The sequence below is a fragment of the Maylandia zebra genome, linkage group LG8 (assembly GCF_041146795.1).
Source record: "Maylandia zebra isolate NMK-2024a linkage group LG8, Mzebra_GT3a, whole genome shotgun sequence".
Lineage (NCBI taxonomy): Eukaryota > Metazoa > Chordata > Actinopteri > Cichliformes > Cichlidae > Maylandia > Maylandia zebra.
In genome coordinates, this window is record NC_135174.1 from 21,992,066 (window position 1) to 22,007,660 (window position 15,595).

The 15,595-nt window shown below is 43.0% G+C and overlaps 1 protein-coding gene across 5 annotated transcripts in view; it reads right to left on the minus strand.

Annotated features, from left to right (window-relative positions):
* Positions 1-15,100, minus strand: part of usp54b (ubiquitin specific peptidase 54b) — a 57,155-nt gene extending 42,055 nt beyond the window's left edge. For 2 of the 5 annotated variants that reach the window (XR_191331.2, XM_004556592.3), the window contains exons 1-2: positions 14,970-15,100; positions 3,689-4,286 (exon numbers count right to left, since the gene is read on the minus strand). Coding sequence is in view for 4 of the 5 variants with exons in the window: in XM_004556592.3 (XP_004556649.2) it covers positions 3,689-3,844 (156 nt within the window). In the remaining variant the exon portion in view is untranslated. The other 3 variants (XM_012920653.3, XM_004556594.4, XM_076887619.1) reach the window with 3 other exon arrangements.
* Between the last annotated feature and the right edge of the window lie 495 nt (positions 15,101-15,595).

A 15,595-nucleotide genomic window follows, 5' to 3' on the forward strand; every position in this document is an offset into this window, starting at 1 on the left:
CTCAAACCTGCTCTGAATTCTTTCATTAAATGATGACTTTCAATAAACGCCCTTCGTTTTAATTCCCCCTGCATCAGTGATGAGTTTGCCTTTTGCATCAAATCACAAATATCGGAAATGCTTCAAAAGCCTGTTTTGTTGTCTGGTTCCTAGGATCATATTCAAACAAGTGCAAACCTCAAACTTGTCCCCACCGCTAGACCTTGAAATTGAGTAATGTTTTCTTTTTGAGTGTTTTTTGTATATTGCCTTATAGGGCTACTGGCATAATAATAACAACCATGCTAAATTTCTCCTGTTATTTGAATATTTAAAAAAAGCAAATTCCTTCAAAGTTACAAGTCAACACAAAGAGGAGACATTGTCTCCCAAAGAAAACACTGCTGCTAAACTACCTCCAATCCCTTGTTTGCAGTCCAGGCTTTTCTTCTATGACTTATCAGTGTCACTATGTAACACATTTCCATAACGCTCACGTAGCGGCTAGTTTGGCACAGCCTCAAACAAAGAATAAGCAGCTACCTTGCACTCCGGCCTCTTTATTTGCTTGCCAGAGTCTGTAACTATAAAACGTCTCAGCTACAAATGTTCTGCTGTTGGCAGTCAGAGTGAACATAAGAGTCTTCGTGCACTCACAGCAACCAAGGAACTAAAGAATCAGTGCATTACTTTGATTTTTTATGGAAGTTTCTTTGCAATAAAATGTCCAAATGCTGAACATTAGCGTTAGCTTTGACTGTATGCCCACTGAACAGAAGCTAGAGAATGTCAAAATGTTAGAGTTGAGTGCAATCAGAAACTGCAAAAATCTTAGGAGTCAGCAAGAACTGTGTGAATTTTTTCTGCTAAGCCACAACCTCAACTCGGCTGGCTTTATTCTTAGCGTTCCCTGATGGTGAATACGTGAAAAATTAGAAGGATCACTTCCACCTAATTTCAAGGAATTAGGCTGGGAATTTTCAGAATAATCTTGCTGACAGACAGACTAAAGGCAGCGGAAACACCTCTTCACTGAAGCTTGAGCGTCCACCTCGACAGGATCAGAGTGACCAGTAAAGCATGCTGACCTGCACCATGGCATATTTAGCATACTGCGTCTGTTTGCACACACTAAATATTTTTCTTTACTATTAAGTAGTGTGGCGTGCTACAGCAGTCTCTACTTGTTCAGGGTCAGATTCTGATTCAAGCAGGTAGTGCTGAACTCTGACATCAGTACAGGTCCTGCAGCAATGTGCAGTGTGAAAAATCTTACTTTACTTTCACTTCAGCTGTATAACTGCAGGAAAACCAATGCAAGCGTATGATAAAAAATTTAACTTTGCAATCCATACAGACATGTTTTGTTTTTGATAAGAGTCATGTAGAAAACGCTGCACATCTACAATCTTAATTTTGCTCTTCCCTACCACTGCATCACACACACACAAGCACACGCACATGTGCACGCTGATGCCTGATGAGTGAACCCATGTTTCTTTTTTATCAAAGCCAGCATTATCCATACATCCTTTAGCTATGATATTTTTTTACCTGTGTTTACACAATGAAAAGTTGCTGAACATGCGCTTTACCTCGGAGCACCTCGCTCATTATACTACATAAATTGATACAGAAAAAAAAAACACTGATGCAGCTGCTGTCACACAGCAGCTCCACTGCAGCAGCAGCAGCAGGAGGTTAACTTCTTTGCCCAAGGGGCCTTGAGGAGCAGGAGAGAGAGTATCTCACTTAGTATCGATGCACAATAGCAGTAAGACACTATACAGAACAAAGAGCAAAGCTTTTTTTTACAGCTAGCTGCTGAATGGACTGGTTGACAGTGTTTTTTTTTAATGTTAACAAGATCTTAAAAACGTGATTTATAAATATTCATGAAATAAATGAACATAAATGAATAAATAATATGTGATAATGGTTTGTTTCAGTGTAAAAAAAAAGAATATTTTTGGATTTCAGGCAGAAAATGTAGGGCTCTGTAAAAATAAAATGTTTCCCTATTAGAGACGTGGCATTTGTACATTTTTACATTAAAAAAAACTAAAATAATTTCTGCAACAATAATGTTTGGTTGCAGGATAACTGCTGATGAAGCAAGTTGTAAAGCTGAAATCTGATGTCTAATTGTTAATCTCACCTGCCAACAGACAGTTAATACAAGCAAAAACGCCCACATGAGCACCCCCCCCACACACACACAGACACACACAGTAAAGTACTGCCAACTGCAGCTCAGTTCTTTAACACTGCCTCAGTTTATCCTCACTCATCTGTGTCCTGCTAAAAACATCCTCTCCCCATTCTGTGTGTGCATGTGTGTGCACATGTGTGTGTGTCCTTGAAGTGGCCCACTTCCTTTGGTGCTGAAGCTGCACTGCATGCCTCTGTTGAGGCATTTTCTTTATTTCGCAAAAAAAACCAAACTATATGTCCTTCACTTTGTCTTTTCATCTCTCTCCCTCTCCCCCCACTCCCTTCTTTGCTCTTCACAAACATTCTGTTCTTTCTTCTTACCTTATTGGACTCTTTAATTCCTTTATACCTCTGAGCGGCATCCCCTTCGGTCTTCTCCTTGGTTTTTTCATACTGCATACTCCTCATCCCTTTCTTCTCTACTCCTCCTTCAGCAACTTTTCCTCTTCACATCTATCCCTCTGCTCTCTCCGACTCTCCCTAAGCTTCTGCCCCGCCACCCCCTCCCTCTTCAGCTAACTTCTCTCTTTTCTTACTCTCTCTCTCTCTCCGTCGCTCTCTTTCAAGCCAGTACTCAAGAGGTATTTACTGTGTGTGTGTGTGTGTGTGTGTGTGTGTGTGTGTGTGTGTGTGTTCATGTGAGGGCAGGTATGTTTGTGCCAGCTGGAAGTCTTGGGAGGAGGGAAGCAATCTTTATGTGTGTGTGTGTGTGTGTGTGTGTGTGTGTGTGTGTGTGTGTGTGTGTGTGTGTGTGTGTGTGTGTGTGAGGAGATGCAGCAGCACAGCATAAGCATCCACATACTCAGACTGGATGTCCACACTGAAGCCAGACGGTCAGCCATGCCAAAACCAACCGAAACACGCAAACCCTCGTTAATATGGCACTAATCTCATCCCCGTCGCGCTTTAAGAGTAATTTACTGCAGGCTTCATGAAAGTGTGTGTTAGCATTGTGCATTATGTCCTAAATGTGAAAATATAGACACAGATGTTGAAAAATGAGTTTTTATATAAGAAAGTAGTTGCTATTTTTTGCCAATAGTACACAAACTTAAACTGAAACATTTTCACTGTAAAGGCTTTCAGAGAAACACAGATTTGGAGAAATAATCACCTGTATTTTGTGCTTTTCTTACATAGAAGAGTGAGTTGTTAAGCAGCCAGAAAGTATTTGGAGCTGTGTAATTTATTATTCTTTATCACTATAGATAAAAATGCAGCTTTTCTTACAGAGTCTACATATTTTAGAGGAAGGTAAATGGAACAGCAGACAAGTTAAAGTGACAGATAATCAAATAAAGTCAGATTTTTTTTAACTTCTAAGAAAACCTACGAATTTAGAGCACTTGAACTAGTGTGACAATTACTCATGCAGGTGGATTAAGATCAGGTGCCATTGAATACTGCTTTAGTCGTAAGAATCTCCATGAAAAACATTTTAACGCCTAAAACTTTCTGCCCAGAAAATGCTTGTGCATGTGTTTATCTGACTGACCTGCAGGGCGCTGTTGAGGAAGCAGCTGTTCTGTCCCGGCTCGTTGCTCAAGCCTTTGCTGGGTGCGATAGAGGTCATGGTTCTCGGGGTCACCAGCCCCTGCACCCCACCTACCGCTCCACCGCCCGACGCAAAGTAGTTCCTCTTCCACGACATCACTACCTGGACGCCCCCGTTTCCACGACAAGGCGGAGAAGGGGCGGGGCAGCAGACCAAACAACGGCCTCTATGTCACTCCCATGAGAGAGAACGAGGGAGAATGAGAGAAAAGCAGAGGAGGACAAAATGGACGGAGGAAGAGGAGGGAGGTGGCGGCCGTAGATTGAAGAGACGCGGTGTGTCTTAGACGGGGATTTGGCACCCATACAACCCTGCCCCTCTCCAGCCGTGTTTTTACTTTAAAATCTGTCCACTTGCATGAGCCAGCGGTTGGCTTTTTGTTTTTCTGTTTTTAGCTCCTCGGATTTAGCAGTTTGTGTTTAAAGACATGAGAACGTTTCCAAAGCGTCCTTTGGCAGATTCTGTCACATGGATTAGACAGCGCTGCTGCTCCCATGTGGGGACTCCGTCGATGCTTTCTTCTCCTCTTTTACTTTGCCTGCAAGACACAAAGACCAACCTGTTAGGACTCTGCACACACAACAACGAGCAACAAGAACCTTTAGCAGGTTTACCAACAGGTACAACTGTGGTACTAAATCCTGTTGACTCCATAGACAGAGTGATGTTCCTTTAGTACCAATGCAGCTGAAAAAAAATGACGAGGACTTGTAAAGACTTAAACAATAAACTCTGTTCCAGGGTGTTAACCAGATAAATGAAAGTGAGACTGGTCTACCCCTCCTGAGAGTTTGTTTGGCAGATACAAGAATATCACTGATAACTATTCCCTCTATTGCCTTTATACTTATTACAACACGCTAACATGGAAACAACATGAACAAGTAATCACCACATTCGATCACTCAAAGCAAAACTGCAACTTTAACCTAGATAGCAGCAACATTTGGTCCTAATCAGGATACTTTGGCACTTTGGCTCAGACTTTGAGACTAGATGTGGCCCAATAGTCACAACATACCAACCCAGTCTCATGGCATGGGAATAGTCCCACGTTTTGCCGCGATATCAGGTTGAACACACCTATTGTCTTGCACATGTTAAGTAGATCCTTTGGGTCACATGGGTTGCAGGTTGGGAACTCTGCAAGACATTTACAACCAATTTTTGCAAGGCCATATGATGTTGGAGGGTGAACTTGGTCTATAATTATGATTAAGTGGGTGGTTTGTGTTAAAGTATCATACACATGATTGCCAGGACTAGGTTTCCTAGCAGAACTCTGCGTGGTAACAAGATGATTAATGTCATTCCCTTCACATGTCAGTGGTATCAATGTAATGGCGGATCACTGTATACTTCTGAAATCTGTCTTGGCCTCTTTTATGGCATCAACACATAAAAAAGGCAAAATAAAATAATGAAATACATTTAAACCAGCAAATTTTAAAAAGGCGGTAAAGGCTGTTGCTTTGCCATCATGTAAACATCATACGAACACAATAATATGAGGGAGGGTAGCAGTGCATCAGTGGTAGGACACAGGAAGAAATCTGTTATGTCATTTCATAATCAGTACTTAGGGACATTATCTGGAGCTTATGCTGGTTCAAGCATCAATATGCACGGCTTCTAAACATGCGTGTGTGAGATGATAAAAAAAAGGCAATCTGTGTGTTTGTTACTCTACAATATGTGTGCGTGGGTGTGTGTGTACATGAAGTTGCATAACACCACAGGGCAGTAGCTAGCATATCCGCAGTGCCCCCTCCACCCTCCCTCCCTTCCTTCCTTCCTTCCCCTATAGCTTCCCCACTTTTGGCAATGCTCCCTCGCCTGATTGCTGGGTTGCGTTACTGCCACAGCACCCCCTTGGCAAGAGGCCAGAGGGCGCAGGGATGCTGCGGCGAGCAGGTGAGCAGCGTGGGCAGTTGCTATGGCGATGGCCACATGGGATGGGTAACAGTGGGGTGGGGTGATGGGGGGTGGGATAGAGCTTGGGGAGGGGACATCGTGACAAGGATGGCAAGTGAAATGCATCAGAGCGAATACAGAAGGAAACATTATGCAACTGTTAGGCAGCAACATTGTCAGTTCATCCACTTGTCACAGTCACAGAGTTCTACTGCAAACTCTATCTATCTATCTATCTATCTATCTATCTATCTATCTATCTATCTATCTATCTATCTATCTATCTATCTATCTATCTATCTATCTATCTATCTATCTATCTATCTATCTATCTATCTATCTATCTATCTCTTATATACGTTTATCCGTTAACAAACAAATCCAAATTGCCTGAGGATTTAAAAAGGGATTTGGTGTGCCATTTTTTTCTCTACAGCACAGCATTCTGAGCTTCTTTCTCAGCATACAGTGTGCATGTGTGTGTGTGTGTGTGTGTGTGTGTGTGTGTGTGTGTGTCCCGCTGAGCCTGTGTAGAGTGTGTGATCACACATCCTCTCTCTGACTGCACCCTACAGCCCCACACAGCCGAGATCGCTCTGGCAAGCCTTCGCACAAGTGCTGTTTATGCATGTGTGCATGTGTGTGTGTGTGTGTGTGTGCTCATGCGTTTGTGTGTCCCCACATCTTCGGCTAGTTACCATGGAAATAGGCCAAGCAGCAGGCACGCGGGGGAAAAGCCGAACCATGTGATTTTACAGAGAGACACACTGTGCTGCACTGGTTGAGATAGCGCACACACACTCACACACACACACACACTCACACATGGGGCTGGCAAGTGATGATGATGATGTGTATTGATGCTAGAGACTTCCTGGAAGCCAGAGTGAGTCAAGGCACAAGTCATTCAAATTCCCTGACCCCGCACTGGCAGGCATAAGGAAACCAGGACCTGTGGATACAGCACAGACAGATGGAGGAGATTTTCCACGTGTGATGTTGAGGTGAGGACACTCTTTGTGTCGTGCACCAAGACACTAACCTGTGACCTCATGTCCGCCTTATCAACTTGGTGGAAGTCAGCGCAACCTGGCTTGGAGCATGAGGCAGTTGTCACAGAGTGAGCAGTCACCTTTTCTCAGCAGTCAGTAGTCATTTTCAGATATCCATCTCTGCCAGCTTCTGATACAAATAAGCAGCGAGGGCTGTAGTGCTCTACTAATAATTTCACTACATTTCTCAGTGGTGTTGTGGTAAGGTTGCAGATTTCTAAATTTAATAACTTTTCAGCGAAGCTTTTTCTTAAGTAGTGCATTAGCATCCATTTTACATTTACAGAGCATTTCAGAAGCTGAGGATCAGCAACGGGTTCTGCTGCAGTCTGAGAGAAAACTAAGGGCCAGATTTCCTGCTGCAGCACCGCAAGTTGGGTTCTGCTGTGAAAAGTGGCAAGGCTGCATGTAAGAGGTGGGAAGATTTTTGTAACTGACCCTGTTGCATATGTATTTCTGGGAGTTCTTTTCTCAAGGCACAAAACTTAGAGAGGACAACATTTAACTGAAGAGTGCAAAATGATTTATTAAGATTTGCGACACGCAATTCTGCTAATTGCACCAATATTTAATGCCACAAAATGGCATATCTTATTTTTTGTGCTTCATATTGAGATGAATTGTCTGCAGCTGGGTTTAGAAAACAGTAGCTTTTATCAATTACCCATAAAAGTAACCCCACCTATGAGTGCTATTTGGGAATCACACTCACATGCTATTTTGCCTTGTTTAGTAAATCTCTCCCTAAAGGAGGATTCGGATGTATAAGTTGCTTCAACATTTTCTAGTGCATGTGCCTGACATTTAGCTGATATTGTTGTTCACTGACCTGTTGTAGGCAGGAACATCATTACAGCATTAGCAGTTGGCATGACCTAAGCCAGCTGCCTGTGTCTTACAGGGTGATTACTCACCACAATGATCAACTTGTACTTCATTCTGATGTCTAACAACAATCTGCAAAAGCCAGTTTCTCACCACAGTCATTTCCACAGGATTGCAGAGAGAAAAAGTAAGTACACCCTTACTGCTTCCATAGAAAGTAGATGCTGGTGTTGATAATAGCGGTGCTGATCTTTAGCAAGTGTGACGACCTTTATAAAAGCTGAGGTTTTGGCAGTTTGCAGGTCTGGAGCATAAAGGTGTGTGTTAACACAAAGGTATGGGGCAAAGACATCAGTAATGAGCTTAAAGAACTAAGTCCTAAGCGCTACCTATCAATGTGGGAAGCGTCGTAAGGCCATTAGAAAACAATTTAAAGTCCACCATTCTCCTTAAAGTTTATCCACAACTGGAAGCCATTCAAGACAGTTGGCAGGAGTGGACCCCGAAGTCTGACTGTGCAATTCTCAGAGAATCTGCAAAATAACAGGTTTCCAGGAGAAAATATCTTTTCTCTAAAAAGAATGTGGCAGAACAACTTTGGTTTGTAAAGATGTATCTGAACAAGCCGCAAAACTTCAAGAACACTGTCTTCTGGAAAGACAAAACCAGAGTTAATATCTTTGGCCATAATGCACAGCACTGTTTGGTGAAAACCAAACACAGCATATCAGTGCGAAAATGTCAAAGCACCTGTCATGCACAGAGGCAGAGGGGTGATGAGTCGCACTTGCTTTGTAGCCACTGATCCTGGATGCCTCACTATCATCAAGTCGACCATGAATTTCTCTGCATGCCAAAGATTCAGAGTGGCTAAAAAGAAAAGTATCAAGGTGTTGCAACGGCAAATGTGATTAAAATAAACTTAAGAGAGCTGAGCTTAAACAAATGCCTTCAAAGCACACAATGATGTAGGAGCGCAATTATTGTACTAGATCTTTTCTCTGTGTAGCTACTTGAATGATATTCATCATCCATTCAATTAAAGGAACAGTTCACTCCTATTTTTGAGAACTGCAAGGAAAAGGCCATCTGCTCCCATCATATACACGAGAAGGCATTCATTTCTATCTCAAAAACTGGGTAACTCACACCAAAACAATCAAGATGAATAAAAAGCACTTTTGATGAATGAAAAAATTGATTTAATAGTAGTTTAACTCTATTGAAATCTTCTGTTCTGTTCAACTAGTATCAACGCTGTTGATGAATGACACCTGAACGCACACAGCTGTCCACTGTCCCATGTAGACCTGTGTAGTGGCTCCATCAATGCCAGCCTCCATTATACTAGCACTAGAACTAATAAACTATTACCACTACTGCCACTAGTGCTGTTAATAATACATTGCTTTCAGTAATAATATTTTTGATGTCCCTTTCTCTTGAACTGTCTCGTCTTCTTCTGTCCTTTATCTATCTTTTACTCTTCTTCCTGTTTTTCAGCTTTACTTCAGCTCATCAAGTGATACGCAGGAGGTTTGCAGAAGTTTATCCAAGGACAGAATCTGACGGATGGATGGATGCCTGTTTGGTCCCCGGTGCACTGTGGAGCCTCGTCTTTGATCCATATAAATGTTAACATTCGATGAAAAACATTCCTCTACGTTCATCTGCTATTCTGTCGCTCTGTCACGTCAACATTTGACACTGTATGGCAAATACAGCAAGCTTTTATTGAATTTTCTCTTCTAATCTCAGTCCTGTTCTAAGACTTCTTTCCATCTTTCTTTGCTTTGGGAAAAAAAGTCCACAGCTTCACTGTGGTCTGTATTATAGCCGTTGGGTTTCATTCAAAGTATGTGAGCTATGATGTATCGACCAGGAAAAACTGAATGGACATATCAACACTTCTATGTCCCTCCTCCCTATTCAGCTAACTTGGGCTTCATTAGTTTTCCAATTAGGAATAAAAATTATTTTATTATTGAGAAGGTCAGGATGGTAATTTTAGTCAAACTGTGGACCCCAAGCCTTTTTAACCTCACATGTAATGAGGTGAGAATCGTCCTTAGAGGGATTTTTTTTTTAGTATGTTAATCTTTAAAGAATTCATGCAAGAAAAAACAATCAAACCAAGTAAAATTACATTAAAAACAAGCAGTTTATGAAGCAGAAATGCAGTGTGCTCCCTTTTGTTTATACCGACAACCTCCAGAGAAATCAGATAATAGAAAATGTTATAATATGGCCAAAATATTAAATATATTAATATTTAACATTAAAAGTCGTGATATTTTTCTGCATCACATTCAAAAACCCTGGGTATTACTACACTGCTATTACCGCTACTCTTCAGATTTTCAGCCACTTCAGTGACGTCTGTATCTGTTGGGTGATGACGTCTGGCCCACAGCTCTCTCAGAGGTGTTGGGATTGTGCACAGAGCCAGTTTGGCTCTTCTACACCCAAGTAGGAAAACTATTAATAGAGCTCACTTTGTGAACAGGGCTATTGTCGTGTTCAAACCAGGCGGTGTCTTTCCCAAACTGTTGCCAAAAACTTGGAAGCAATAAGTGCACTACAATCTGAGCAAATTATACATCAGTAGCTCTTCTGAAGCTTGTGATCGCATTTTACACAGATGGAGTGGCCAAGCTTTAAGTCAGCAAGATTTCGAGTCCTTAAAATGTGTTTAAATTGCTTGGAAATCTGAACATTTGCAGTTTTGTCAGAACTGAAAGAGCTCCATCTGCAGAGTAAGACTGAGTGATACGTTTAAAGGATGCAGAACAACAACATCCATCCATTTTCTTCCACTTATCCAATTTGGAGCCATGGGGGCTGGGGCCTTTCACAAATGTCATAGAGCGAGAAGGTACACCCTGGACAGGTCACCAGTCTGTCCCAGGGCTAATACAGAAAGACAGCTTGTATTCCTCTCTACAGCCAATGTAGACTCAACAAATAATCTAACAGAGAGAACCCACGCACCTCTTAAACAGTTTTAGACCTAAAAATCGAATATTTTTAGGTCTAAAACTGTCTACCATGGCTGACTCCTCTGATTACAAAAATATAATGAAGCAGGGGAAGCTTGTTGGCAAGACTACCTTTGTGTCTGACAAGTCTCTACTAAATGAGCCTGCAGTGACTCTCAGTTTCACAGAAACATCCTATCTCAGTTTTAAAATACCAAGATGGCAATGACAAAAGTGTTCGGTTTGGGCCTTCACAACGAAACTTCACTAACCAACAGATGATGTCACAGTGTCTTTGTCTTTTAAATACAGTATATGGTTACATTCACATGAATGACAAGTCCCAAGTGGAACTGATGGTGAATATTGGTATTTATTTATGTTGAACGCAGAGGAAGCGATTCATGACAACCAGAGATCACAGAAAGTCAGCGGTATCTGGCGTCATCAAGCAACAGTTGGATCCTAAGATATGCTTGTTTTCCAGTACCACGATTGTGTCATTTTGATGAGAGCCTATCAAGAGGGCTTTTCAACCTACGCAAGCATGCTCCTGTGAAGTCCTCCAAAAACCCAACAGCATGTAGCTCGGCTATGCGTAGATCGAATGCTGGTTGGTTGGCAAGTGGGCCAAAGAGGTTCAGGGAGTGCCAGGACACTTTTCACTGTTTTTATCACTCAGTTCCACTTTAGCTAGTTTACTGTTAGAACTTTGCTCTTCTGCAGCTGGCTGACAGACCAGCAACAACACAACCAAGAGTAGCCCACAAACAGGCTGTTCATACCTCGCCCACGGTCTGCACTGCCAATGGTCAACAATGTTCACCCCATAACTGCAAATGTATCGTACAGTTGCCGGTTTGCATAAGCAAACCACCGACTGATATGGCAGGATGGTAAATATTGTTAGATGATTACCTAGGCAACCAGAAACTGTCTCATTTTATCCTGTTTTTTCCTTTTAAGTTGTATTTCCCATCTTAAAAACTGACTGGGAGGGTATTACTTGACACTATTTGCTGTCTCTCTCTCTCTCCCTCTCTGCTGTGGGTTAGTATGGCTTGGTGACAGTGACACTGGTGTCAAGCAAGCTGAACAAAGAGCTGATACTGTCCCCAAGGACAATAGCCTGCCTCTGACGCTGTCTTCTTCCCTCTGAAGCAAACCTACAGGCGAGAAGTATATTTAAATATTGCTGTAAAAGAAAGACTCGATCTTTCAGAAACTACACGCTGCCTTTGTTTGTCCTTTGGCTGCACTTTCTTCACTCCTTTCCATTCACTTCATTCCTGTTCTCTGCTTCTCACTTTCTTCCACTGACCTCTATTTTCCATTTTCATTCACTCTCTCCACTTCTCTCCCACCATTCATCTCTGTCTCTTTCCTTTCAGTTTCCAAAAAAACCCCACATGCATGTTCTCACATACACGCGCACACACACACACACACACACACACACACACACACACACACACACACACACACACACACACACACACACAGTGGTTTCCCTGTAATTGGGTTATGTGTAACTTCAAATAGCCCCGGCTGACAATAGGGAGAGCCCAGAGTTCATCCTCCCCTCCGTGCTTCTCCTTCTCACCCCTCTTTCCCGCTCTAAACTTATATTTGTGTGTTTCATGTGTATGTGTGTGTGTATGTGTGTATGAACATACTGTATGAGCACGTGTCGCTGCATGTGTAAGCATATTACCGAGACGTGGGTCTTTTTTTTTTAAAGCTTCAAGGTTATTTTCCTGATCACACTCTGCAACATTAAAGTTTACATGTGAAATAATACATGTAATTGCATGCACCCGCACAAAAACACACACACGACCCATTATAGCTGTGCACATGAGCTCACCCGATCCTGTTAGTAGAAAATAAGAAGAGTGGTGAATATTTGCTTAATATTTAGGCTATTACATAACCATCAATATTTACAATGCATTCTGGGAATCATGTGCGATTTTTGCGGTTTTGGTGAGAGAGAGAAAAGAGAACGAGAAACGGCATTCAGGGTTGATGGAGGACAGGAATGGAAAGGAAAGGAAGAAGAAAAAAGAAAAGGAAGCAATGTAAGTAAATGAAAAGAAAGGAGAGAAAAGATAAGGAAATCAAAGAAAGGAAAGGAGATAAAGAAGAAAATTAGAAAAAGAAAAGAAAGGGGAGGAAAGGTAAGAAAATCAAAAAAGGAAAGGAAAGGAGAAAAATTAAGAAGTTAAAGAAAAGAAAGCAAAGGACATTAATGAAAAGGAAGGAGAGGAATGAAATGAAGCAAATGGAAAAGAAAAAATGAATAGGAAGTCAAAAAAGAAAAGAAAACAAAGGAACTAAATGAAAAACAATGATAGAAAAGGAAACCAAAAGAAGGAAAGGAAAGGAAAGGAAAGATGAGATCATAAAAGACAAGGCAGAGATTGAAGAAGAGAAAAAGAAAAATAGAAAAGGGCACTGCAGACTTGGAGAAAAAGTGGCAAAAGAAGGGAAAAGAAAGAGAGGAGAGGAATAAGTGGGACATTACGCTGAACAAACAACTATGGGGAAAATGAGAGAAAGAACACTCCAGCGGATGGTAAAGGTCATGGGAGACATGCAATATAAGCGTGTCGTGTCTTTACTCTCCTCCTTCATCTTCTCTTTAATCTCCTCTTCCTTATACCTCAATCCTCTTATAATCGCATGCATGTTGATCCAACTCTAACCACAGAGGCAGAAACACTTTAACTGAAACGCCAACAGCACACAGGCCTATGCTCTGTAAAGCCCAGAGAGCCTAGTGTTAATAAAGGCAACCTAAAAACAGACCCAAAACTCAAAGTTAAATGCAAGCATGAAAGAAAACCTTTAGCCTTAGCTCTGAGGATGTTCATATCACATGTCAAGCTGCTCAGTCACATAAATCGCCCTGATTAGTTTGAGTACTTAAATAATGCCAAAGCAAAGTAAATTCTCTCAGAGGGGAAGCCAGCATGTCTCTCTGGCTTTGTGTTTGGGGGCAATAAAGACAAAACAGTCAGAGTTATCTTTCGCTGCATCCCTGCTGCTTGGAGTGTGTCACAGCATACAACATCAAAGCAATCAGGTCATAAAAACACAGAAAAATCAGTGCATATAAGGATACGGCTTTGAGATGGTGTTTTTAAACTGAAATAGTGAGAGTGGCCATGAGTAGACAGCAAATAAGCAGGGATGACATTAATACATACACCCTTATGTTTATATTAACCTTAACTTCAACTAAATTTGGAGCCTTGCAGAGCTTTTCATCTCCAGAAAACAAAAACTGATGAGAAAGACCAACTTAAATGTCAAGGCGACATTTCAGCTCAGTTTGGAGGGTGACGGTGGGCTTCTGAGTGCAAGAGAGAGAGACACAAAAGAGAGAGAGAGTGGGATCTGAACTCCTCATGTGGAGGCTTCATCCTGTTCAACCAATGCTCATCTCTGCAAGGTTAGCAGGTTTCGGGTCAAAGCATAAAAGTTGGGACTTCAGGAGTCACCAGAATGCAAAACAGACACACAAAAAACAAGTCTGCGTGCTCCTGCGTGATGACAAGCCTATATGAAAACAAGGAGAACTGCCAGCAGCCTGTACCCTATTTCCCCCTTTTTTTCTAAGGTATTCACGTGTGTGCGTGCGCGAGGCACGCGGCAGAAGGCTGTGTCACCGTCTCTATAATGTGACGGTGCTGAGGGCCGGCGCTGATGCGGGCCAAAGTCATCAATCACGCAGATCGAAGCCGCAACATTAAATCACTACAGACCCCCACCCCGAGCGATGACAGCGGAGCGTGAATCCGTCCCGGTAAAAAGCCGCGGTCTCTCGGTCATCCATCTATCAACAAGTACACGAAAAACACTGCCAACGCCAAAACATGCTCTGGCGCACAGGAGCCACGCGCTCAGTAGTGGCATGTAGCTTACCTGAGTGGACTTAGTGGGACGACCTGAGCAATAACACCTGTAACTCTGGAGAAACGAACCCGGGGCTGGTTTGATGGGGAAGGCTAATTAAAGCTGTGAGCGCCGTGCAGCACGAGGGAGAGCAGCTGCGCAGAGAGAATTACTGACCCGAGACCACCTGATAAAATAATAAAACTGACACGAGACAGAGCAACAGAGCGAGCTCCGATCCCGCCCCTGCTGCTGCTCCTGATGATGATGATGATAATGATGATGATGAAAGTAGTGATGATAATCATGGAGATTATGGTGATGGGGAAGAAAAAGATAGCCATCCTCTGAGACTGTCACGAGAGCGCATCTGGTGGTGGGGGGGGTGGGGGGTGATCACATCTGGCTGACACGCTGACTGCCTCCTCTCAAAATATCAAAAGAGAGACGCACGCACACCTACTCTGTCCGGTGCGGTCACATGCGTTTCGACCCGGTCTTTGTAGCGGTGATGCAGCCCGTGCGGTGCGCAGTGTGCAGGTTTTTACTCACCCCGGCTGCTGTCGCCGCCAGTCTCCGTCCGATCGCGTGTCCTACCGTGTGACTTAACGGGAGAGAGGGCGAGCCGTGGGCGCATCCAGCCCCCATCAGCGCCATCCAGCGCTGCGGTCGCGGTACACCGCTCTCGCGATACCATGCCATCTCCTCCAGCTCTCTCCGCTCCAATATGTGACGTAGCGCTTTTATCACGCTGTTTGCTCAGCCCGATGCCGCCGCCTTCTGGGCACGAGGCGCGTGGAGCGTGAGGATGGTGATGATGTCATCCCACGGCTCACCTTCTGCCCTTACCTGTTTTTGATCTCCCTGTTTTTCTCTCGTATCTGACCCGCTGGCAGCAACACGCAGAGGACATCTGTTTAGTTTTTGTAGCTGGAGACGTGCCAGCACCAGTTTAGAGTCACTAGCAGGGACTGCTGGTGGAGCAGGTGAGAGGTCACGTGGACACCGTTTAGTTTGACACTGGGAGGTGCGCGTGAGAAAATAAAACGGTTTGAAGTCTTTCAAGAACATGTATGATTAGAGATGTGTTTTACTCGTGTTTGGCATCTTTATCTTGAGGGTCAATCGAATTTGCCCGCCAATAGCTATCCATCCTCTGCGCATATCCAGACCATCTC